Below are 24,835 nucleotides of genomic sequence, written 5' to 3' on the forward strand. Positions count from 1 at the left end.
CTGGGCAACACCAAAACCCTTACAGCTACAGAGTAGACATTGAAAAGACGCTACCCTGGTTGAGGGTGAACCTGCATTGCCCTCCTGGGCGAACTCCACATTGGTACCCCCAATGGGCACATTAGTCTGATTACGACGCATTCTATATGCAGTCATTTTCCTCCAAAGATTTTCTCGGGGGGGAAGGGGAGGGGCAGGTCTTCCTACAGCTACCTACCATATCGCTAGATGCAAGGGGGCTACACCATTTCAATAGCCAAAACGGGCTGAAATCCTATGTGCATGACTCATAACTAGATAACGGAAAAATCAGTGAATCATGACAATCCATGACAATAAAAAAAGAAAAAGAAAAAAGATTAGTTCTAGGACGCGTATTAGAACAAAGCAAAACCTAATCTCTGTGTAAATAACGGCAAGTATACAGCAATACGCAAGGTTGCAATCTTGGAAGGTTGCGCAAGCGAAATATGTGCGTACTTTTGTACAGAGCATTCCTGGTGACCCGACTACTGATTATCCTACTGACCAATATGCTCCGGGCCGCCTTCGGCCCGCCAGGATCCACATATGTGAACTAAGACGTCGATCATTGCTTCATATGTCTAGACTCTGTTTACCCCGTCCCCACCTTCACCTTCACCGTCACCGTCACCGTCACCGTCAATGAGAACACTGTAAGTATGCAATCGGTTTCCAGTCCGTTGCTTAGTTTGGTTCCCTAACGTAAATTTTGATCAGCAGGCAGCAGCTTTCTATTGGATTGTAGCGAAAACGGAAGTAGTCTCTTAGGGTTGCCTGTGGTGACGACCACACTGCGCTTACTAAGGGGGCCTTACCTCCTCTGACTGCCTCAAGGGAGTCAGTTGCTCGATTTTGCAGGTAGCTCGTCATCTCCCTCATTCAAGACTCAATTTTTCTCAAACCTCTCCTCTGTATAGGGAAACCTTGCAGTGTATAGACAAATTGCCACCTGACAGTGGAACGTATAGGGACTTTTTGATTTTCACGTTAGAATCCGTTTGTGTGTAAGATCCAAGCGACAGGCTACCTGTGACGGTCCAACTCTACACGTATTATCCTTCCTTCCTGCTTAAGCAATACACTATCCTTGAGGGGTGGCTACGCATTTTTCAATATATTCATCCATGAAATTTATGTATTTAAGAAGTCTCCACTACATATAATATCACGAATACAATATCACCAGCACCGACAAGGGGAGTTGAGGACCGACTTGCCTTCTCGATCTTTCAGCTTACGGGAGACGTAAGCTGTATTCTCACCTCCGTATTATTCACAACTCGGAATGCTGCTGTCTACGAGCGTGCTTGATATCGTCGGCGATCTTTTCAGCGACCATGTCTAAAACACACCAGTCAACCCAATATCCTGCTTGCATGACAGACATCAATTTAAAGGATGACTTACAGACAACGCCCAGAGGAAGACCAGGAGGCAAGAACCGGAAGGTCGATGCATCTGCGATTCGCACTTTTCGTTCCTTAGTTAGCAAGCTCTTCCAAGTCCAGTGGAAAGGAAGAGTAAACAGAATTGAGGCAGAAAGAAATGAAAATGAGAAGGAAGGAATGAGTAAGAAAAGAACGTACAGTGATCAAGACCTTGAACGCGACCCTTGGAATCCACCACTGCATTCTTGTCCCCATCTTTGCCCATTCGACAGGTAGACGCCGGATGGGACATGGAGGCAAAATTCTGCTTCAAGTAATGATGAATCTCATCGTAAGACCTCACGTCGGATCCCGGTGTGATCTCGGACCCGACGATAATGTTTTGTTGGAGGATAGGCATCTGCAGAATTTGTCGGACACGTCGGAATGCTGCGACAGCTATTTCAACGTCGGTATTGGAGGTGAGCCACCGCGGGTTGATCACTGGGCTGTCTTTCATTGAGGCTGATTTGATACTGATAGTTCCTCGAGACATGGGGGTCATGAGAGTGCAAAATAACATTGCATAGTTGTATCCATCGGTCGGGAAGCCCATGTCGATAGGGAAAGAGATGAAGAATGCTTCCGGCCAGTCCTTGGGGAAGCTAGCCAGATCTGTTAACGAGCAGTCAGTAAGGACGTTATGGGTGTGCATAATGGAGTGAAAATAGGCTAACCTGATTTGGTGCTCGCAGAGAAGTTACGCAGATCCAGCGGAATGTCGGCGAAACCGCCGAAGTCTGGCCCGGGGCTGGAAAGGAGTCCATCTTGTTGTCCTTGAAACTCCTTCACAGCCTCGTCATATTGGTCCTTGTATTTCAGGGCCGAGTTGGTCTGCACATCGACCTTGTGGCCGATTCCAAAGCTGATATGATCTTCCATGTTCTGCCCTACACTCGGCGCATCGAGGACGACAGGAATATTGTACTTCTTGAGAAGATTTGCGTCGCCGACACCCGAGACTTGGAGCAGCTGTGGGGTCATCAATCCACCAGCTGTGATTATTACCTCATGTGCAGCAGACAAGGTAAAAGTAGTCTTTCCTCGGGATACTTGCACACCGGTCGCGGTCTTGTCATTGAACAAGACCTTCTCTGCCAAAGTGACATTATACAAGAACAGATTCTTTCGTTGCCCCAAGATGGGCTGCAGAAAGGCCTTTGACGACGACGCCCGCTTACCATCAGTGTGATTGATTGTGTCCAAGACCCAGCTGCTCCCGAACATATCCCCAGACATGAAACCTCCGACGGGTAACATACCCGCTAGGTCAAATGCCTTCTTAATCCAGGTGCTGAACGGCTGGCCGTAATTAGCGTATGTGACGTCCAGGGGACCACCATGTCCCACATGGCTGGTATCCAGTTCCGGGGTTGCGTTGAGTCGTCGCTTGCTGGGATCAATGCCTGTGAAGTTCAAGCTCTTCTGGAAGTACTTGGCTACATTTGAATAAGTCCAGGAATCATCGCCAACCTCATCTGCCCACTTCTGCAATGCACCCGTGCTGGTGGCCATGTAGGCCATCAGATTAAAGGCAGAGTTGCCGCCCAGCTGTGAAGGTCCGTTAGTATCCATTACATCCATTTCTCGTCTCAAGCCCTTGTCAACTTACGGTCTTTGCATTTGTGAAATGTTTCACGCGGCCATCGGCACCTTCCTGTGGAGTGGTATTGAATCCCCAATCCAGGGCAGGGGGGATATTTCCTTTCAAGAAGTCCGCAGCGTATCCTGGGACTTCACTGTGGTTGCCAGTTTGTTCATAAAATGAACCCGCCTCAACAATTGCCACAGTGACTGAAGGATCTTCGGACAGGCGAGCGGCCACAGTGAGACCCGATGCACCACCGCCCACGACGACATAATCCACGTGTTTGTCGTCGGCAGTAGGGTATCTTGTGGGATCTCCCAGGACATTTTCGCCCAATGGAACCTGGTACCATGGACCGTTTGGATAGGCGCGGACAGCAGAGGTAAAGGTCCATAGAGACAGGAAAGCCTTAGTAAACACAGATGGAGCCATGATTGATGTTGTTTTCTTTCTTGCTCTTGATCATGCTCACCGCCAGTTGCCCTGGGTGTGACGCCCTCTAATTATAGGACTACTTGAATAGAGTACACTAGTAATTTTGATTCGAATTTCAGCCGTCCAAAAAGCAGTCGTCATTCATGCAACTACGCTTCCAATTCTTGGGTCATGACGACTTCCTTTAGATGTTAAGTTGGCTGCCTAAAACACCCTGCAGTACCATCTTTTTAACCCAATCGATGACTTTGACGTAGTACAAGCTGACTGCCTCAGCTAGGTTGAGCAGATAGCAGTCTAGACTCGCCCTAACAGAATCCTCTATCCGGCGATCGTCGCACGTTTCACCTGACTTACGTTTCATTCAGTCTCTTTCTAAGGTCCTCTGCTTTCGACAACATCAGCATGAATGCTACCTTCCCGCAAAGTTCTCCATTGATGTACGCAGCCTCTCAGTCCATAGTCTATGGAGTGATCATTTCTGAGATTAGCTTAAACGTGCCTTGAAATAAACGGAGGCTAGAAAGCTATTGGGTTGATGTTCAGATTTCGTTTCCAAAAGTGTCCGCTTCAGGTAATTTCTACCAGCTTAGTTGACCACGAAAATAATTTGTGTTCTGGTCGAGCATGAGATACAGTAGAGAGAGTCTATCCATGATACCCCCAGCAATCAGAAGGTGCGTAGGTGGGTCATTGTGGCTGACTAAAAGATCCACAGCGCCCCGTCTTGGCATCAGATGTGCATATAATATCTGCAATATGTGTCACAATTTAATCCACTGGAACGCATTCTTGCACGAACAAGAAAAAAAAGAAAAAATGGTGACCGAAAAATGACTCTTGCAGTTGAAGCCAATTATGTATCTAAAAGTCCACACGTGAAGGAACCTTGGAGAATTGAAATGAGACCCCACCGTTTCCATCCCTTGCGGCAATCCCCGGGTCCACAGCATTATCTCGGGATCTTCCGCTTCAGTCCTTTTTTAAGTTGCCAAGATTCGCGTACCGTTCCGAAACTCTGAAACCTAAATGCTTCCTCATAACCGGAAAGGCTAATCAGCAGTCGACGCCGATTATTTTCAGCAGGGTCTTGATGTAAGGGCTTCCCAATCAATTCGGTAGTAGATTTAACCACTTTTTGAACACATTGTGCGGGTCATATTCCTGCTTCAGCATTTGCAATTTCGGCAAGTTCTCGCCGTAGACCTCCCCAGCCCGGCCGTCATGTGAGTAATTCGCGTACGCCCGGGCATGGGCACCCGCACCAGCACGCTTACCGACCTTCCGCATCATGTCGCGCTGGATTATGCGCATGGTCTGGTCAAGGGCAGGGTTATCCCACCGAAAGACACACCCGACGTTGTAGTAGGGCCCCCGAGTAGCAAAGGCCGTGGCATTCTTGGGGACACGCAGAACCTGTTGTTGAGAGACAAGCTCGAATAAAACCGCCGTCCGAGCTGATTCTGGGTAGGTTTTGAGCATTTCTGTATAGTCGGCCCATAGTTCCTGGAAGAAGGACACCTCGAGTGGGAGTTTGACGAAGGCTCCGCTGAAGGATTTCCGACCACCGTACGTGGCCAGAGGGTTTTGAATCGAGTTTAGCTCGCAGTAAGGCATCATATCACAGCTGTTTGAGGTGGGTTCGATGGAGAGGATGGGTTCGAAGTAGCTCTCTGCTTCGGAGCGAGGGCCGTTGTAGAAGATCGCTGCGACAATGCTGGTACCGCAGAAACCGAAAAATATGCCTTGATCCCCTGTATTACTGGCTTCTTCGAATTTATTGACAAATTGAATGATCTGGGGGAGGCGATCGGGAGTCCAGCTCAATATGCCTGCGTACACCTCGTTGATTTGATCGTAGCCCTGGAAGACGAACTCGGTGACGACTCCGAAGTTCTGGCCCGCACCGCGGAGAGCCCAGAATAGGTCTGGGTTGTTTTTTTCAGAGGCTTCCAGGATGTTGCCATTGGCGAGGACTATAGTAGCTGCGAGGAGGTTGTCGATTGTGAGACCGTATTTTCCCGTGAGCCATCCATAACCCCCGCCGAGCGTCAGTCCGCCCACCCCGGTGTGATTCACGGTGCCTCCAACGGTCGCTAATCCATGAACTGCCGCAGCCTTGTCGACATCTTCCCAGATGGTGCCACCTTGTGCCGTAATCGTCTTTCGAGTGGGATCGATCACCACGTGCCGCATGCGTACGAGACTAATCACGATCCCGCCCTCCGTCGCAGAGGACCCGCTGGTTGAGTGACCTCCGTTGTGCACCACCATGGGAATACGATGAGTGCTTGCAAAATTGACTGACAATGATACTTCCTCTGTAGTAGTCGGTAAGACCACGGCGGCCTGTTGCTGATCAGCGAGGGTTGTTGTCTTCCATTAAGCGGTGTTCTTACAGCTTTTTTTTCACATGTGTCACTCCAGCGTCTGATACTCTCCAAATACCCGTCAGACCCAGGCGTCAAGACGACGGCATTAGTGCCTTCGAGGTGTTTGCGCAGCTCTTCCATTGTGCTGATTAAATCTAGGGGCCACAGACAAAGGTATGGGGGAACCGCGGTTTGTATGGTGATGGCATATGCGGATAATGGGAGGCCTAATAAATATGTGTAAACTGCCAGGACGCGTACTTTTTCTGGTCGATATGAGCGATATTCTACCGAAGAATATGTGCCAAGGTCTCTCTGTTCTTCCCCCTTCTTCCTTCTCGTAATATTCCGCTTGCAGTTTACAGTTCATTGTGACCCAAGGCAAGCTCCTCGGGAGAAAATAATCAAGGAGTCACATATCATACCTCTTTCGAAAATTGCTGTCATGGGAGTCTTCTGACCCACCACAAACTCAAAAAAAAAAAAAAAAAAAAAAAAAAAAAGAAAAAGGAAAAGAAGGGATACGCATTCATCGTTAGTAGAGTAAGCTCCCAACAATTGCTTATCGCTTGTAATACGTATCACTTGCCCGAAGGTGGGAATGGACTCAGAATGCCACTGTAATGAAAGGAATGTCTCCACTTAAAGCAACCATCTATTCGTTGAACGAGTTTTCACGTACGATGTTCGCCCGAAGAGCAAATCGTTCCTAGTAATAAACAACTAGAAAAAGAACAAGGAGAAAAAGCGAGTAGCCACTTATCCCAACAGGTTCAGGCTGCAAGGCAGATGGCTGGTTTGGAAGAGACTTGTTGGGTCTTCCCTGGTACTAAAGCCTACATTGTCATTCCATAGAATACTACTTTAGTCTATAGGTTTTGTGAGATAGACAAAAGTTTTCATTCATTGTAAACATCAATACTTTCAACTCCTCCACGCAGCATGGGAGCTCATTTACTGAGGTAATGGTTCAGCCATGCCACCGCTTGGGTGAAGGCTTGTTCTTTGGCGAATTTGTGCCGGCTCTTGTTCATATCACAACGAACCGCGAAACCGTGCTCCACCTCTGAGAAGATGCTAAGCTGATAGGGCACATCCAGTGTGGCCAAAATCTCTTCGCTTTCATGACGTTTCTCAGGCGGAAAAAGGTAGTCATCGGCTAGACCATATAGATCAGCAATTAGACATGATGGCGAGGGGAATATGAACAGAGAAAAACTGCAACTAGTAGATAATACTTACCGGCTGCCGCAATACTCAGCGGCCCTTGTATCGCCTTCAACTCGTCCGGCTCAATAAAGGTTGGATGGGCAATGAAACCGGCATCAATCTGGCCTGCACGTAAATAGCGGCAGACAAACTTTCCTCCATAACAGTAGCCCACGCCTCCGATCCGCTCACAGCCAAAAGAATCTCGCATCTCCTTGAGCACTTCAGTGATAATCGGATCAGTGTGTTGAGGGAGGTGGCCTTGAAGCCAGTCCATGACGCTGAAACTTTCCGGGTGGTCCACGGGGACCGGGTCCCCCTTGAAGAGATCCGGCATCACGACAAAATACCCATTGGCTGCGAATTGGTCTGCAATCAACTTGGAGTTGACAAGGTCAAGACCGAAAATATCAGATAAGAATAAGATTGCATTGCCAGTCTGTTTGTCCGGGGGGTATGAAAGATATGCCTGGGCTGATGCGATTCAGTTAGGAGGAAGATTAGGGGATGGTGACAGGAAGGGAACAAAAACCGGCATACTGTTCCCAACGGTCTTGATCTCGCCTTTACTTTGACCCTCGTGCAGTGAGCCGCTAGCACAGCACTGGGAGGGTGGTAGGGAAGTCATGATGAATTAAACAGTGATTCAAGCGGGCTTACTATGGATGGAGGCAAGGAATGATTGACGAAAAAACACTTACGACCTTGAGCTTTATTCTTATGTGTTTTCGTAAGGAATATTTGGTATTACAAAGAGCTATTCTCCCCAAATGCGGCGTATTTTCAGGTGACCAAACAGTACCAATGCATTACTCTCGAATTAGATTGTCCCGTGGTTTAAGAATTAGCCCTATGCGTAGATCCTTTCCCTCTCCATTTATTCTAACCCGAATCCTCCGCCAGTGCCTCGACGTGAGGCTGGTAGCCATACAAGGGGGTGAGTGCACGATCCCAGCACCATAATGGGGCCCAGGTAAATGCAACCCTGCGAAGCAGCGGCCCCAATCCATAAGCCATTTTGCCGGTGTGCAGGGAGGCAAAAGTACTGGAGAATTCGAACACGTAGCGGGCCCTCTCTTCCCTGCGTTGGCGGTATTCTTTCAGACGCATCTGCAGCGCCTGCGGGTGGCCTGAACGATCACGGAAGTACGAGTTGAGCACATTGGCTAACTCGCCTGCGTCTTCAATTGCTTGGCATGCGCCCTGGTAATGCATCATTGAGTCAATGGGAACTGCAGCAGAAGTGGGGGTGTGACAAATACCTGGCCGATAAAGGACGTCATGGAATGCGCGGCTAAATGAAATTAGCCTTGGGGGCCGAGAAGGTAAGGGATGGTACAGATCATACCGTCGCCCACAAGGGCTACCCGTCCAGTAGCCATGGGGGGAAATGCCGTCTCTTCGAACACGTCACTAGCTGTCACGCGTTCGGCCATATCCACCACTAAATGATACCAGATTAGGGTGTTTACTCAGATACATTCTGGGTAAGAGGAAAATTACCATCGCGCACCTTATGGTGCTTACCAAACGGATGAAATCGGTCGCCATAGATATCATTGATCATTTCCTTCGAGGCTCCTTTCCAGCTTGACCGACTAGGATCTTTCAGTTTTGATGACTATACACTATCAGCTGGGGTATTTCATGCATGATGTAAGGGAAATATGATACCTTGACTCCTACAAACCATTGTCTGTTTTCAATGCATGGCCACGAAGTTAGAATGGCATCATCGTAAAAAACCCAAGTAGCCACTCCCAGGTCCTGCGAGCTCAAATGTTGCAAGGGATGGGTGTAACCAGTCATGTGTGTACGACCAGTAAAGCGGATGGTGTGGGTGCCATCCAGTCCGTCTTTCTCAGCCAAAATGCGTCTGGTTGCTGATCTAATGCCATCTGCGCCCACCACTACTTCACCAGTTATTATTCGACCATCGGCCAGGCGCACCTTGACCGTAGGCTCAGTGGGCAGATCTTCAATATCGACAACCTCTGCATTGAGTAGAACATTCTCTGGCCCTGCGCCCTGATAGAGGGCTTTGTGCATTGAATGTCTTTCAATAGAGTAGACGCTGTACCCAAATTTGCCCTCAATCCATTCCCAGTCAACGACACTCCACAAGGTATTGTCGCGGAATATTTGGATCTTGCGAAGAGGCTGTCCTTTGCGTCTGATTGCGCTCATGTGTCCAAGCTGGTCCAGGATACGTAGGCAATTTGGTGCAAGGGAGATCCCTGCGCCGACGGGGGTGATTTCGGCACTGCGTTCGAGCACCTTGTAGCTGATTCCAAGCTTTTTACAGATACCTGCCAATGTCAGGCCTCCAATACCTCCACCTACAATGAGGACCTGGGCATCTGTGCTTGGAGCGACTCGGGTCATGATATTTAATGTAGGAAGTGAGTAGGATTTCTTCGATGTAAAAGGTCTCAGGAGAGAAAAGAAAGATTGGTTGGATTTAAGGGGCATTTAGAGCATACCTGCTATATATACATGTATTCACGTATTATTTGCCGGCACGGAACCACTGAGATTACCTGGCTAGGCAAGTATGGATGCCATCCAATGTGGAGCATGAGTATAGGGATGTATAAATAGGTATCCATGGGTCCAGTCGAATTGCGTTGCGCTTCGGAAGAGTCTACATACCTATATGGATTGGGGTCCAGAATCCAGAACCATAAGTTCAAAAGAATGATGTCAGCACGGAGAAGAGTAGTAAATTTTTAAATATTTAGAATTTCTGGTTTAGTATCCGGTAACGCCTGTCATTCCAGGAGTAACTTCATTCCGTACTGTGAGATACGATTTTGTAACATTATTTATTGAGTGATGTAACTATAATTAACAATGCACGGAAGTGATCTCGCATTAAGCGATCCATAGGTGGCTTCATTCAAGCATTATCCACACAATTTTTGAAGATTTTCTTTGACACTGGCGCATAAAAAGATCAACAGACTGATAACCTCACTACTCCTCTCTGCGATTGAGTCTAATATATGCATCCCCTAAAAGCCAAGGGCTCCCCACTTTACTGAAATCCAACATAGAAAGGTCCTGAGATGGGTCGTCGTTCCCCAAGGCAACATCATAATTCTTGAGGAGATGAGAAACCAGCTGTTGAGCGATAATTCCGGCCAGTGCCTCCCCTGGGCATCGATGACAGCCAGCGCCAAATTGCAGAAATGCGACCTCCTGCGGGTTGTTTAGATTCCGCATGCCAGAATCGTGCTCTAACCAACGCTCAGGAAGCCACTTCTGTGGATCGTGGTAGATCTCAGGGTCATGGTGTGTAAGGTAAGGGGATATGCAGACAATCCAATTTGGAGGGACCGTATACTTGCCTTCATCTAGGTCCACAGGGCGATGCGTGGTGCGAAACATGTGGACACCTGAGTAATGACGACCAGTCTCTTTGATACATGCTAGAAGCGCGGGAGTGTGGCGCGCATCCATATCATGTGCATCCAAAGCCTTGCGCACCTCAGATATGTACTCTGGATTGCGAAGTAACTAGAAACAAGGCATATATTCATCAATGATTCGAGCAGCACTTCAAGTAGAGATTTGGGTAACTAACCTCTATGATTGTCCATGCAATGCTGGCCACTGTGCTTGTATGGGCAGCAAACATCATTACTGTATGATGGGAAGGGAGCCAGTCTTCGAGATGGGCGGTTCGTGGATCCTCCAGGGTAAATGAAATATAGTCCAAGGAGTCCTTCCATGCTTGAGGATCCTTGCGCCGCTCTGCAAGCTGCTGTTGGAAAATTCGCCCAAACCGGTCTCTATGCTGTTTCAGTCGACGCGATGGTGGATGGGGGATCCAGTCGGGTAGAAGCATGTTAAGAGGATGACCTATATCTGTCTCCATGTGGTGCAAGATATCGTAGAGCTCGTCCACATGATTATCATAAAAGTCTTGACCCATTAAACACCGAACAATTACTCGATGCACAAAACGGGAGGTTTCTTCGAAGACTTGGACCCTATCTTGCTTGCTCCAGATCTCAAGCACCCTGTCAGCTTCCTCCCCGGCCAACTGGGTGTAGTGATCCAAAGCGACCTTGCGATTTACGCCACGGTTCAAAGAGGAAACCAGAGTGCGGAGGTGGTCAAAATATCCCGGTTGAGCAATCTTTTTAAGAAACAAGCCCTGGAAAGCATCATTAGCCTGGTGAAACTTGGTTCAGTCATGATAAAGATCCTACAATGCCACCACCGAATGACCAGGTGTCCTCCTTCACGTCGGTATACATGCGGTTATATCTGGTTCCACGTAGGTAGATGAGGTTTGCAAAGAGTAGCTTAACCTGAAATATAGATCCACATTTTTTACTTGCTTTCTGTATGAACCTCACAGGATCTTTCAGAAATGCAGCTGCGTCGCCGATGCGCGGTATTCCAAAATTTGGGGCAGGAGGACTTTTCTTTCCAGCTTCAGAACTCAACGAAAGAAAAACGAGTGACAACACAAGTGCACCGATCAGAACAAATGCGCAGCCAAGCTGCTTCTCCGAAAGTACGGATGAAGATAAAATGTGTGTGATCATTTTAGCTGTTTGTGAAGGGACTGGTATTCACGATAAGGGTTGGGTGGAGGAGAAGAAAAACAGGCCAGACAAGGGAACAACCCACGCTGTCGTTCTATGTGAGAATTGTAATTAGACAGCCCAGTCCTCTCGAGCACCACATCCACATGTGTGGAAAAAGGAACATTCTCGAGGCTAGGATATTCCCTACACCCTATGATGTGTTATACTTAGGCGTTCCACGGATCAGAAATTCAACAAATATCCGTGGGCCGATCAGCCGTGTTCGGTCCTGAAGAGAACCAAGGGCGTATGATATAGATCAGGGTGGAATGATTCATCCTCGGGGAGATATCCGCAGATCCACCAGATGCATTCTTGGGTTGATCCCGAATGACGTGGACTATGCAGCGCTCCATTGCCCATTCTTCAGGTTGCCTAATCGTTCGATATAAGTGAGCCAAGGTTTGCTGAACTAGAATAGAACCCGAGGTTGTATCGGAGTATTTGCCAATGAGACATAGCGGGGCGGAGATAACGGTCCGTCCCATAACATTCTCAAAACTGGGAGGCCTTAATTCTGCCATTATTTGGAATGATATGAAGTACTACCTGAATAGGGCACGAGATCCATGGACCCAAAATTACAAGCTGTGCACTTCGATGGTAAATTATGAATGGAGACATGGTATCGAATTATAGTGGGACGAAGGATTCTTCACTTGAGCATCGCCTAGGCCATTCCATATTGACCGAATTTGAACGAGACATTTTGCCCCCTTCATGCGCATACGTACCAAACTATACATTCATAGATCATGATATGTAATGTGTCCGTTTTCAACCCTGACGTGGTATAGATCAAGATCTTGGCATTTTTATGTGCTCTCAAGCATGACTAGCACAGTAGATAAGGCCTGAAATCTGTATTGCCGCGAATGAATGAGAGTTCTATCACCTTAAACATTCCCAAAAAAAAACCTCTTCTCAAGTGGACGACTTGACTTTGCCCCGATTTACAACCGCCCACTATGGCATCAATCCCTGCGAGAGGTCTTCGAGGATCCGAAGACTCGGGGACAACAAGTAAAAATGTCTCGCCGCCGTTCTCTTCTCGTCCATCACAATCGTCGATGTCCTCGGTCGATGGGCCCAACCACGCTGCTATCATAGGCTATGCCTGTCGCGTTGCTGGTGCAGATCGTCCAAGTAAACTCTGGGACAACATTGTCGAGCAGAGAGATCTGCGGCAAAAGATGCCCTCTAATCGATTTAATATTGAGAACTTCTACCATCCTAAAGGAACAAACAAGGGAACGGTAATATAACAACTCTGGAAGATGTTGATAAGAGCACTGCTAACTGTCGAATTATCATGTCAGACGAATGCCAAGCATGGGTACTTTCTTGATCAAGATCTAGGGGTGTTTGACCGTAGCTTTTTCCGCATTTCCGGCAAGGAAGCCGAGGCTATGGACCCCCAGCAGCGCCTCCTTCTTGAAGTGGTGTATGAGGCGCTCGAAGACGCCGGCCTTACTTTGGATGAGATAGATGGATCAAACACCTCGGTCCTGTGTGGCTCATTTACAAATGACTACAATTCCATGGTCACCAAGGATTTGGAGTACTACCCCAAATACACTGTCACGGGAACAGGAAATGCAATCCTCGCCAATCGTGTGTCATATGCATTCAACCTTAAAGGGATGAGTCTCACAATTGATACTGCATGCTCTTCCTCTCTGGTCTCTTTCCACCTCGGCGCCCAAGCCATCCAGAATGGAGAATGTGACATGTCCATTATTGTGGGCTCAGCGCTCCATTTTGATCCGAATATCTTCATTACCATGACAGACTTGGGCATGCTGTCCGAAGAAGGACGCTGTCGGGCATTTGATGCCGATGGCAAAGGTTACGCGCGAGGAGATGGAATATGCGCCGTCATCCTACGCGGACAGAACCAGGCGCAACTGCATGAAGACCGGATTCGCGCTGTTGTGAAAGCCACCGGCTCTAATCACGATGGAATGACACAGGGGATCACTCTGCCTTCCTCGGAAGCACAGGTGGCCCTGATCCAACGAACTTATCAATCCTGCGGCTTAGATCCCGCCGACACACAATATGTAGAAGCTCATGGCACCGGCACCGCTCGTGGGGATCCCCTGGAGATGCGAGCCATCGGTACGTGCTTTGCCTCCAAGCAGCGCAGTCAGCCCCTATACGTTGGATCTGTCAAGACCAATATAGGACATGCTGAAGGAGCGTCTGGACTCGCCGGCCTGATCAAAGCCACAATTGCCCTCGAAAAAGGCAAAATCCCACCAAATATGCATTTCAAGAGACCGAACAAAGAAATCGCTTTTGACGACTGGGGGATTCAAGTGCCCACGGATTTGATCGATTTCCCCACCAACAGTCAGGGTACAAAGAGAGTCAGTATTAATTCTTTTGGCTATGGTGGTTCCAATGCACATGTGATCCTCGAAGCATATGATACATTTCCCAACAATATCGACCAACCAGTCTCGATGCTTCCAAAAGCCTTTGAGGCTGATGTCATTGGTCGTCCGTTCCTGGTGCCATTAACCTCGCACTCGGAGAAAGCAGGGAAGGTGTGGACTGACAGCCTGACGGCTTATCTGCAAGAAAAGCCGGAGACTCTCGTGTCCGATTTGGCTTACAGTCTGATCAATCGTCGGACCCTTCATGAAAAACGATCCTTCGTCATTGGAACAAGCGCAGGGGACGTCGCGAACAAGCTGGAAAACGTGCCCCCATGGACAAGGGCCAAAAAAGAGCCGCTACGACTAGGATTTGTTTTCACCGGCCAGGGTGCCCAATGGCATTCAATGGGCCGCGAATTGATTGCCAAGGCTTTGATATTCAGGCAGACGTTGGAAAGAGCCGATCGCGTTCTATCCGGTCTACCGGATGGTCCAAATTGGTTGATTGTGGAGGAGCTCTCCAGAACAAAAGAAGAGTCAAGGCTCGCAGAGACCGAGTTATCTCAGCCTGTCTGCACAGCTGTGCAATTGGCTCTTTTGGAGCTCCTAAAGAGTTGGGGGGTCGTTCCCACAGCATGTGCTGGACATTCGTCAGGGGAGGTAGCAAGTGCGTATGCGGCAGGGATTTTATCTTTCGACAGCGCAATGTGTGTGGCATATTATCGCGGTCTGCACATGTCAAAGAAAGCGCTACAGTCAGGAACGGATGAAATCTCAGGGGCGATGTTAGCTGTGGGATTAGGGGAAGCTGAAGCTGCCTTGGAGATCAAGGCCTATCCAGGTCGAGTGGTCATCGCCGCAGTGAATAGCCCATCTAGTGTCACTCTGTCCGGAGACGAAGATGCAATCATCGCTGTCAATGAAGACTTGCAAGCACGAAATGTTTTTGCCCGTCGCTTGCAGGTAAAACAGGCGTTCCACTCCCACCACATGAGCCCCCTCGCGCCGGCGTACGAGAAAGCGCTAGTCGAATGCCCTAAATTTGCGGTAAAACCCTCTGAAACTCGAATGTTCTCTAGTGTTACTGGCCGAGTGGCCAAATCAGACAAAATGGGACCAGAATACTGGGCTGCCAACATGACTGGCACTGTCCGATTCTCTGATGCCTTGATCGGAATCCTCCTCGACGATATGGAAAATGAAAACCTCGATGTCTTGATCGAAATTGGACCTCATCCAGCACTTAAGGGCCCATCTAAGCAGGTGATGAAGAGCTTAAACATGGACCTGCCGTACCTTGCATCTTTGACCCGAGGAGCCCCAGACTTCGAGGGAATGCTGGCTTTGGCTGGCCAGCTCTTTCAACTGGGCTACCCAGTCGACCTGTCAGCACTTAATAGTGACATTTATCTTACCGAAAACAATTTTGCACGTCAAGTATTCTCTCCACAAAAGCTGTCCGACCTGCCAACGTATGCATGGGATCATTCCGAGCGGTTTTGGGCGGAGACCCGAATCATCCACGAGCATCGGCTACGTCCCCATCGGCATTCAATTTTGGGCGCCATCATGCCCGGCTCAATTGAGAAACATACTCGTTGGCGGAATTACTTGAGGATTCGAGAGTTACCCTGGCTTGGCGACCATGTGGTGGATGGGAAGGTCGTCTTTCCAGCAGCAGGTTATATGAGCCTTGCCATTGAAGCTGCAATCCGAGCGAAGGGAATGGTCGGTGATTTCAGTGGTCTAGCTCTACGCGACATATCGATAAAAGCCGCGTTGGTTCTTGACGACTCTGATATGGGTACCGAGATGATCCTGGATATCCGCCCTCAAACCACTTCCGCCAAGTCTAAGTCCACTACATGGCTTGAGTTCTCCATTTTCTCATATGCCGCTGGTGGTGAGACTTGCACGGAGCACTGCACAGGTCTGGTTTCAGTTGGAGATTATGCGAGTGGCCAGATGTCACGAGAGGAACATGAACAACGACAGAAGCAAAGCACCTCATGTTCCTCCGCGCGGGGCTTCTACCGTCATTTGCATGACCTTGGACTGCAGTACGGGGCAGGTTTCCAGCTCCTTACTGGGAATATAGAGTGTGGTTCTGGTTTCGCTTCCTCGACACTCACTTTCAATCCTGAGCAATATGCAAGTCAACCTGCAGATGTGACTGTTCTTCACCCGACCATGTTAGATGCCACATTTCACACCATATTTGCTGCTCTCGAGGGTCTTGTGGGAAGGGACCTGGATGTAGCCTTTGTGCCCACCTTCCTCCAATCATTGGACATTTTGCCCGAGATGATACCGATCAAGGATGCCAAGGGGCCGCAGGAGGTATGGGTGGCATCATCGGCTCATTTCTCTGGCCCTCGAGCTGCAGTCAGTGACTTGGTAGTCTACAATCAAGACACCGGTCGGGCATTGGTGTCTGTCGCTGGCCTTCGGCTTACTTCATTGAGTAATGGGGACGATGTCAATGACCGCTCTTTATTCTTCCGTACACGGTGGCAACCAGCCTTTGATCATCTGATGACTTCGCCTTCACCAGCTCTGCACCAGGCAAGCCTAGAACACATGCTCCATCTCTTCGTGCATCAGCACCCGAACACAAGGATGCTCCATTTCACCCCTGATATTAAGCATACGAAGGATATTGTACACTTGCTGACTGAAAAGACCAACGAACGGCGAGTCTTCCAGTCTATCACAGCCGTTGCAAGTAACACATCATTCGATGATCAATTTCAAGATGAGCTAGCGGTGTTGCAAAAAGAGTGGCCGGGTCTTGTTCTTTCTGAAGAACCAGAAGAGCAGAGTTTTGACTTGGTGCTTGTAAGCAATGCCAGAGATCAAGACGTTTTACCCTACATCAAAGATGACGGCTATGTTCTCACCGACGGCTGCCGCATTGATCATTCGAACTTGAAGATGGTATTCGATGGGCAAAACTTCAATGTGTGGCAGAAGAACACGGAGACTCTATGCCACCAGAAACCAATCCTCTTATGTCTGGCACCCAAGCCATCCCGCCGTACGCTAGATCTGGTATCGCATATCAAAGCTGGAAACAAGCAGCGGTCCATCTCTTCTGTCTCGATCACTGAGCTACCAAGCAAACTGAGCGAGAACTCCGACTTGGTCATTTTGGCTAGCTTAGACCAAGATCTATTTGCGCAGATGAACCAGGAGGATGAGCTCGTTTTCAATGCCACCAGGGAAGTGCTCACTCGCCCAGACATGAATGTCCTATGGCTGCTTCACGGAGCCACCTCTAACGTGACCAGCCCTATGGGTGCTTTGATCATCGGGTTGAGTCGGAGCGCGCGGTCCGAAAATGACAGCTTGCGGCTGCTAACTTTGGATCTTCCTGATGAATGGTCTCACGAGTCGGTTGTGCCGTTGATTCCTCAACTTTTGGATCCCGCAACCCAAGAAGAGGAGTTCTCTTTTAGGGAAAATGTACTTTCCATTCCTCGCGTTGTGAACGATGACGGCCTTAATTCAATGGTTCCAGGAGGCGTGGCTTCAGGAGCCAAGGCCGAGCCTTTCAGTTCCGAACATCCCATCAGGCTTGCTATTGACCAAGTTGGTTTACTGGAAACGCTTGTCTGGGAGGAAGATCCTGAGATTATAAACGAGGATCTCGCGGGAGATGATATTGAAATTGATGTCCGCGCTTCCGCCATAAACTTCCGAGACATTGCTGCCGCTGTGGGTATTATCGATGACTATATGTTAGGCGACGAGTGTGCTGGCATTGTCCGGAAGGTGGGAAAAAATGTCGATCCTGCAGATTTCCAGCCTGGAGATCGTGTGGTGGCTCTGCGACCCGGGAGAGGAGCTCATCGCTCCGTCGTCCGAAACCCTGCCTGCCACTGCTACCGGCTGGGTCAAATTCCCTTCGAACAGGCAGCCGCCCTGCCTTTGATTCTGACCACCGCTTACTACTCCCTTGTTGATACCGCCAGACTACAACCAGGCGAAACTGTTTTGATTCATGCTGCAGCTGGAGGAGTCGGTCAGATAGCAATTCAGATTGCGCAAATGATCGGTGCCAATATCATCGCCACCGTTGGCTCTCCCGCAAAACGGGATCTATTGAAATCTCAGTATGGTCTGGCTGACGAGGCTATTCTGAACTCTCGAGACGATAGCTTTGTCGCTGGAGTGATGAAGCTGACGGGCGGCAGGGGCGTGGATGTGGTCCTGAACAGTCTGGCTGGGAAGCTTCTTCACGCGTCTTGGAACAGCTTAGCCACATTTGGCCGCTTTGTCGAGATTGGAAAACGTGACATCCATGAGAACTCGACTATTGGGATGGAGCCATTTCGACGAAACGTTTCGTTTTCATCAGTTGATTTGGTAACCATCTACAAACAGAATCGTCAGTTAGGTGCCAGGCTGCTCAGCCACTGCTGCAATCTAGTCCACGAAGGTAAGATTAAATTACCCGAGACTATCTTCACACTTCCGTATTCAGAGGCTGTGAAGGGGTTTAGAATGTTGCAGATGGGTCAGCACACTGGAAAAGTGGTTCTGGTGGCCAACAGTGACAAGGTCGAAGTTGCGGTCCGCCCGTCGACTTGGAATACCTCAAAAAATCAACTCAGCCCAGACAAGACATACCTGATCGTTGGTGGCTTGGGGGGTTTGGGACGCACCTTGGTTGAGTGGATGATGCAGCGACAAGCTAAAAGCCTCGCCATCCTCTCGCGATCTGGTGAAGATCGTGAGGAGGCAAGATCTACAGTTTCATGGCTACGAACACGCGGTGTGAAGGTCACCGTGTACAAAGGAGATGTCGCCAATCACACCGATGTACAAAACTGCATCAGCAAGATTCAGAATCTGGGGGGCGTGATTCATGCTGCCATGATTTTGGCCGACGCTCCGCTGCAGAGCATGACTTATTCTCAATGGCACAAATGCGTTCAACCCAAAGTGCATGGAGCGTATAACCTGCATAACGCGACAATGGGTATCCCGCTCGATTTCTTTGTATGCTTCTCCTCTATTTCCGCATTTTTCGGCGGTAAGGCGCAGGCGAATTATGCTGGTGCGAATGCCTGTCTAGACAGCCTGATGGGCTATCGCCGACAGCTTGGCCTACCTGCTTCCACTATGAACTGTGGGCGCATAACTGGGCATGGCGTTGCAGCTGAAGATGCGGCGCTGGAACGATTCATGGAGGATCAAGGCTATGAAGGGGTTAACCGTCAGGAGCTACTCTACCAAGTAGAGAATGCCATCTTCCCACATGTCCCCTCGCAAGTCTCTCCAAGTGGACTTGACTTGTACCAGACCCTGACAGGTGTCACTCTTGCGCGTGACGATGTCTTTTGGGCCAAAAGATCCATCTTCAAAAATCTATATCGCAACCATGACTTCAACGCGCAATCCGGCCAGCGAGGAGCTGGGGGAGAAATCAGTCTGTTGGCTGTATTTAAGCAGGTCACAGATCCTCAGGAGCGGTTCGATCTCATTCTGGAGCGATTTGTCAACAAGCTCTCCGTTCTACTTGGTCTGTCGCCCGAATCACTCAAGCCGGCAGATCCAGTTTATGGACTAGACTCATTAGTGGCCATCGAGCTGCGCAACTGGTTCACTAAGGCCTTGGGAGTCGACATAGCTTTGTTTGATGTGCTTGCAGCCCCATCTATCAGAGCCTTGGTAGAGAAATGCGTGACTTTGTTTGGTACGCAAGAACTTAAGGCTCCTCGGTCAGGGCCACAGAATACCAATGCTTCCTCACCACAAGTTAGCGCTACGCCGCAAGATAGAGCATCTCTGAACTTCCCGAAAGCCGACTTGTCGCAGCCACTCCCCCTTGTCCACCTTTCAGACCCGCTTATGGTTCTCTCACATGCTCGCTGCAGACAAGTCGCTACTGAATCTTCCAATTGTTATGCACCTTCATGGGCAGCCTGATCATAGTATCCTTGAGAAATCACTTTCGGAGCTGATTTCCAGAAATCCCATTTTGCGGACCGCATATCAGGAGGGAGAGGAGTATGCCGAGCAGAGAGTAATGCACGACCGAGAATTCATTCTCAAGTTTCAAGATATATCTCCAATCGAAGAGGCAACCCAAGCCCTGAAGCCTCTTGTTGCGGCTCTGAAGATGAAGCAGATGAAAATTGAAGAGGGAGAGGTGATTGATGGAACTTTGGTCAAGATCAGTGAAGATGACTTTGCTTTGGTGCTCATAATGCACCACATCTGCACGGACCGAAGTAATACACAATCATTCATAACGCAGCTATCCGCGATTTATGACACCTTCCATCAGAGAGGGAACATCAGCACAATCCCGAGTCCCAAGTTGAACTACGGAGACTTCACCCTGTGGCATAATGACTTACTGTCAACCAGCTCCATGAGTTCGGAAATCGAATTTTGGAAGAATCAGCTATCTGGAATGCCTTCTAGCTGTGAGCTGCTACCCTTTGCCAAGTCGAAACGGCCTTCATGGGATGATTATGGCCGGGCAACCACCACGGCAGAGGTAAACCCAAGTCAACTCAAACGTATGAAGCGGATTTGCTTGCAATCCAAAACAAGTCCCTTCCAGTTCCTTTTCGCCGCTTTCCGGGCATTTCTATACCGTTACACCGCAGACAAAGATCTGACGATCTTGATGGTGGATGGAAATCGACCCCACGCGGACTTGAGCGACGTGCTGGGATTCTTTGTCAACATGACACCGATTCGCTGCCAAACCACGTGTGAGAGCAGCTTCGAAGCTCTTTTGTTATCTACGAGAGACCGTATCTTAGAGTCCATGTCCCACAGTACCGTGCCATTTGACGTGATTGTCACCCAAACCCAACAAGAACGAAGTACTGGTCACTTCCCATTGGGCCAGGTTATGATCAATTATCAGCAACCCGATGGCCAAGACGTTTATCAGACTAAAGATTTTGTAATCCAGAAGACGGAAGCACAAGATATGGTTTCTGGTTGTGAATTGAATCTGCGAGCTCGAGAGGACCCGGATAACGCCCTTCAACTGCAGCTGGAATACTCCACCGCGTTGTATGGAGACACCGACATGCAAGTCTTTTTTGAGAACTTCGAGACTTTCCTCTCCAGCCTTATTCAAGACCACCGACAGCCGATCGATGAAGTCATCATGTCCGGTCCCAAGGAGATTGAACGACTGGCAAACAAATTCTGGAATGGCCATTCAGGATCTCATTCTCGAGAGCATCCGAGCCTAACTGGACAAATCCTCCGTGTCGCAGAGATGCAACCGAATGCCATTGCCATTACGACGTCACAGAGCCAGACCATTACTTATGGTTGCCTGGTTGACTCCGCTCGTCGACTAGCCTTTTCGCTACAGAGTGCAGGTATCGGGCCCAGGCAACGCATTGGAATCCTCGCAACCCCGGGTATTGACATGGTGACGGCCATGCTGGGAGTCTTGTTCAACCGATGTGGCTATGTTCCAATGGATCCCACCATGGCTGTTGGACGCTTAGCATTCATCACTGACGATTCCGGCATGGATTTACTGCTCTTCGATGAGGCGTGCAGCGACTTAGCATATAATATTCGATCCCAGGCTCAAGGTCATTACGATACTATGAGCGTCAAGAAAGCCACTAGCTCGCAATGGCCGGCAGACCTTCATCAGTCTTTGCCTGGTGATCCTTTCTATATGATGTATACTTCGGTAAGTTGACCCCACACGGTAAGCTAGAGAATGAGCAAAAGCGCTAACCATTGGCTGTCCGATGATTTAGGGTAGTACTGGTACACCCAAGGGTGTTCCACTTTCCCAACAAAATGTTCACGAAATGCTGGCAGCGATGCAGGAACAGTTCAAATTCTGCCCCGACGACCGGTTTCTGCACCAGATTTCACCTTCTTTCGACCTTTCTGTGGTGGAGCTTTGGTCATCGCTGGCCATCGGTGCTAAGCTTTGCATTGCCAGCATGGGAATACGGCATGATCCTGTGCTTCTCGGCGAATATATGCGCCAGGAGTCTGTAACCGTCACGTACTTTACCCCAACTCAATTTGCTCTGGTGATAGAGCACAACGGTGCTGCCTTGACGGCATGTCCGGACTATCGCATTGCGTTGCTGTGTGGAGAGCGATTGCCCTCACGCCTCGCAGATGCATTCTACCGATTAGGATGCCCGGCGGCTCTGTATAATGCCTGGGGCCCAACTGAGGCAGTAGTCCAGACTACTCTCCATCCGGTCCGCTGGCCCGAGGATGATGTTATCAACATTCCTATTGGCAAAGCCCTTGGAAATTGCCGACATTATATCGTGGATGGGTGCATAAATCCCCTACCAGCGGGGTTCGTCGGAGAAATCTGCATTGGAGGCCCCCAGGTAGCGACCGGGTACTGGAATCGTCTCGAGGTCAATCGTAAGCAGTTCGTGGATAACTCATTTGCCTCCGCGCACGACAAGGACTGTGGATGGACGACTCTCTTCCGAACAGGAGACTTAGGCCGTTTCCTGCCCAATGGAAACCTAGAGTTCCTGGGTCGCATTTCTGGTGACAAACAAATCAAATTGCGTGGATATCGAATTGATCTTGGTGAGATTGAACATGTCCTGCACCGGTCTGTATCACCGGATGAGGCCCAAGGCGTTGTCGATCTTGCAGTCGTGGCCTATTCAACGGGCGATGACTCAAGCTCACTGACAGACGACCGTTGGCTTGTCGCCTTCATTGTTCCCAAGCAGCCTATGGCCACTATGGCTGACAAGACCAAATTCGCCACGCTTCTGTACTCACGCGCCAAGTCTTCACTCAGTCATTACATGCTTCCCAACGTGTATCAATTTATTGAAAAACTACCAACCACCGCCAGTGGCAAGACAGATCGACGAGCCCTTCTCGGACTTGACATGGATTTCATTCGTCCAGATTTGGATGGCACAGCCTCGATTAATTCAAGCCAGAAGTCCTCTTTGCATGATAGCCAAGCGCCGGCTGAGCAGGTTAGTGAAAGCACTATCAAGACGGTCAATCAAGTCTGGCAAGAAGTGCTCAAGCTGGACACCCCCGTACAATCGACGGCCAATTTCTTTGAAACGGGGGGCTCGAGCATTCTTCTTCTCCGTCTCCAATCCAAGCTTCGAGCAGCAATGAATGTCTCTCTCAGCTTGCAGGACATGATTCGGGGACCAACGCCAATCCAACTAGCCAACCTGCTGCATGGAAGGGTTCTTGGATCCACTACCTCCCAAGAAGAAAATACAGATCACGTCGACTGGATCATGGAGACTACCCTGCCCAACCATACTCGTTATTATCCTTCGGCTTCCGGGGTAAAGTCAGCTATGACTGATATACTCTTAACTGGCGCAGACACATTCCAGGGGATTCATCTGTTGGCCCATCTCCTTGTTCAGCATCCTGGTGTGATCATCCACGTCTTGGGCACGCATTCCCCCCTCGACCACGCCCGCATATTTACGTTGCTATTGGAGAGCAAATTGATCAACGAAACGCTAACGGGTGAGCAAATTCTCACTCGTGTTCGGGTAATCCCTGGATTCTTGGGTCAAGAATCCAATTTTGGGCTCTCGCCTTCTGAGTTTGAGAATCTTGGAAGGTCGATATCGACCATCTATCATCTTGCCTCAGAGGTCTCCTTGCTCAAAACCTTCCACGACCTAAGACACATTAACACTACCTCCATTCTTTCCCTCGTTGAGCTGTCTCATTTTGGAGGGAGCGACATCCACTACCTGTCGACCTGGAGTGTTCCCCACCTCCAATCCTGGTCTGACACTCAAAGCTCCCTTCCCTCCATGAATATTCTGGAAGACAACGCAGGTCACTTTACTCCCCAGCCCACAAGCCAGCATGGCTACTTCAAGTCTCGCTGGGCAGCTGAAATGCTTCTCACACGAGCCGCAGATCGAGGCTTCCCGGTCACCATCTACCGGGCCTCCAGCAGCACCGGCAACACTAGCACGGGCGTCGCGTCCTCTCAAAGTGATTTCGTCCGAGGCCTGATCCTGGATATGATTCGCCACAACGTCATTCCAAAGGCCGGAACAACGGATCATCCTTTTGTAGTCGATTTCGTTCCCGTGAACTACCTCGTCGACGTTCTCATCCGGCTTTCGATGCGACGGAGGAATGCTCAGGAGGCCTTTTCCTCAACTGCAGACCTTCAAATTTTCCACATCACCAACCCTAGGCCCCTACCTCTGAAGCAACTTCCAGCTCTGACAGGGCTCATTCGTGGCGATGACAATCCAGATCAGATCGGGCAACATGTCAGTGTGGATGACTGGCTTGCACACTCAACTCAAGGCAATGCTGGTGAGGACGAGCAATTACGCCGAGAGGTTTTGGGTGATTACTTCCGGCAAGGTCATAATATGTTTGCGTTGGATCGAAGCTGCACTGATGCTGCACTGGCCGGTGTGGAAGATTTGACGATTTGCCCGTCGGTAGATGAGACATATCTACGGGCCTTGTGGAGGGAGTGACTCACATGAGTATGCTGGTTGATTTTTGATTTTCTAAAACTGTCTGTAATGCTCATCTTCTACTTTGTTTGAAGAACAGTCGTTCCCTTCGCTACATTAATATGATGATCATTTACTTTTATTCGATCTCAAAGTTTTGGCCTTTATGTTACCAACTCCCCTTGTATGTACGTGTGTTCTGCAAGTTCTTCACACTGAGTAGAAAATCCATAGGCAGATCCAGGTATAACTTGGCTGAGGAAGGTTTGGTAAATTTAGGATTTTGTTTCAATAGTATGATGGGTATAGAAGCCGTATATGGAAACAACGTCTCAATC

The 24,835-nt window shown here is 49.2% G+C and overlaps 7 protein-coding genes across 7 annotated transcripts; 2 read left to right on the forward strand and 5 right to left on the reverse strand.

The window, feature by feature from the left end:
* Window positions 1-1,297: 1,297 nt before the first annotated feature.
* On the reverse strand, window positions 1,298-3,471 carry N7503_001522 (GMC family oxidoreductase; the record flags this gene model as incomplete). The annotated part of the gene is made up of 5 exons (XM_057061069.1): window positions 1,298-1,365; window positions 1,432-1,494; window positions 1,611-2,066; window positions 2,129-3,002; window positions 3,064-3,471. The coding sequence occupies 5 exons, from the start codon at window positions 3,469-3,471 to the stop codon at window positions 1,298-1,300; spliced, it is 1,869 nt and encodes a 622-aa protein (XP_056925031.1).
* Window positions 3,472-4,584: 1,113 nt separating this feature from the next.
* Window positions 4,585-5,987, reverse strand: N7503_001523 (FAD-binding oxidoreductase; the record flags this gene model as incomplete). The annotated part of the gene is made up of 2 exons (XM_057061070.1): window positions 4,585-5,823; window positions 5,874-5,987. 2 exons carry the CDS (start codon window positions 5,985-5,987, stop codon window positions 4,585-4,587), a joined length of 1,353 nt encoding a protein of 450 aa, XP_056925032.1.
* Window positions 5,988-6,796: 809 nt separating this feature from the next.
* On the reverse strand, window positions 6,797-7,683 carry N7503_001524 (dienelactone hydrolase family protein; the record flags this gene model as incomplete). The annotated part of the gene is made up of 3 exons (XM_057061071.1): window positions 6,797-7,005; window positions 7,089-7,529; window positions 7,596-7,683. 3 exons carry the CDS (start codon window positions 7,681-7,683, stop codon window positions 6,797-6,799), a joined length of 738 nt encoding a protein of 245 aa, XP_056925033.1.
* Window positions 7,684-7,937: 254 nt separating this feature from the next.
* N7503_001525 (FAD-dependent oxidoreductase) lies at window positions 7,938-9,440 on the reverse strand (the record flags this gene model as incomplete). The annotated part of the gene is made up of 4 exons (XM_057061072.1): window positions 7,938-8,287; window positions 8,404-8,499; window positions 8,583-8,653; window positions 8,746-9,440. 4 exons carry the CDS (start codon window positions 9,438-9,440, stop codon window positions 7,938-7,940), a joined length of 1,212 nt encoding a protein of 403 aa, XP_056925034.1.
* Window positions 9,441-10,031: 591 nt separating this feature from the next.
* N7503_001526 (cytochrome P450) lies at window positions 10,032-11,320 on the reverse strand (the record flags this gene model as incomplete). Its single annotated transcript, XM_057061073.1, has 3 exons — window positions 10,032-10,574; window positions 10,642-11,217; window positions 11,273-11,320. The coding sequence occupies 3 exons, from the start codon at window positions 11,318-11,320 to the stop codon at window positions 10,032-10,034; spliced, it is 1,167 nt and encodes a 388-aa protein (XP_056925035.1).
* Window positions 11,321-12,624: 1,304 nt separating this feature from the next.
* Window positions 12,625-19,974, forward strand: N7503_001527 (type I polyketide synthase; the record flags this gene model as incomplete). Its single annotated transcript, XM_057061074.1, has 2 exons — window positions 12,625-12,912; window positions 12,976-19,974. The coding sequence occupies 2 exons, from the start codon at window positions 12,625-12,627 to the stop codon at window positions 19,972-19,974; spliced, it is 7,287 nt and encodes a 2,428-aa protein (XP_056925036.1).
* A 100-nt stretch (window positions 19,975-20,074) lies between these two features.
* N7503_001528 (non-ribosomal peptide synthetase family protein) lies at window positions 20,075-24,518 on the forward strand (the record flags this gene model as incomplete). Its single annotated transcript, XM_057061075.1, has 2 exons — window positions 20,075-21,724; window positions 21,795-24,518. 2 exons carry the CDS (start codon window positions 20,075-20,077, stop codon window positions 24,516-24,518), a joined length of 4,374 nt encoding a protein of 1,457 aa, XP_056925037.1.
* Window positions 24,519-24,835: the final 317 nt, after the last annotated feature.

This window comes from Penicillium pulvis, assembly GCF_028828015.1.
Source record: "Penicillium pulvis strain IBT 33274 chromosome Unknown contig_12_segment0_segment0, whole genome shotgun sequence".
NCBI classification, from domain to species: Eukaryota; Fungi; Ascomycota; class Eurotiomycetes; order Eurotiales; family Aspergillaceae; genus Penicillium; species Penicillium pulvis.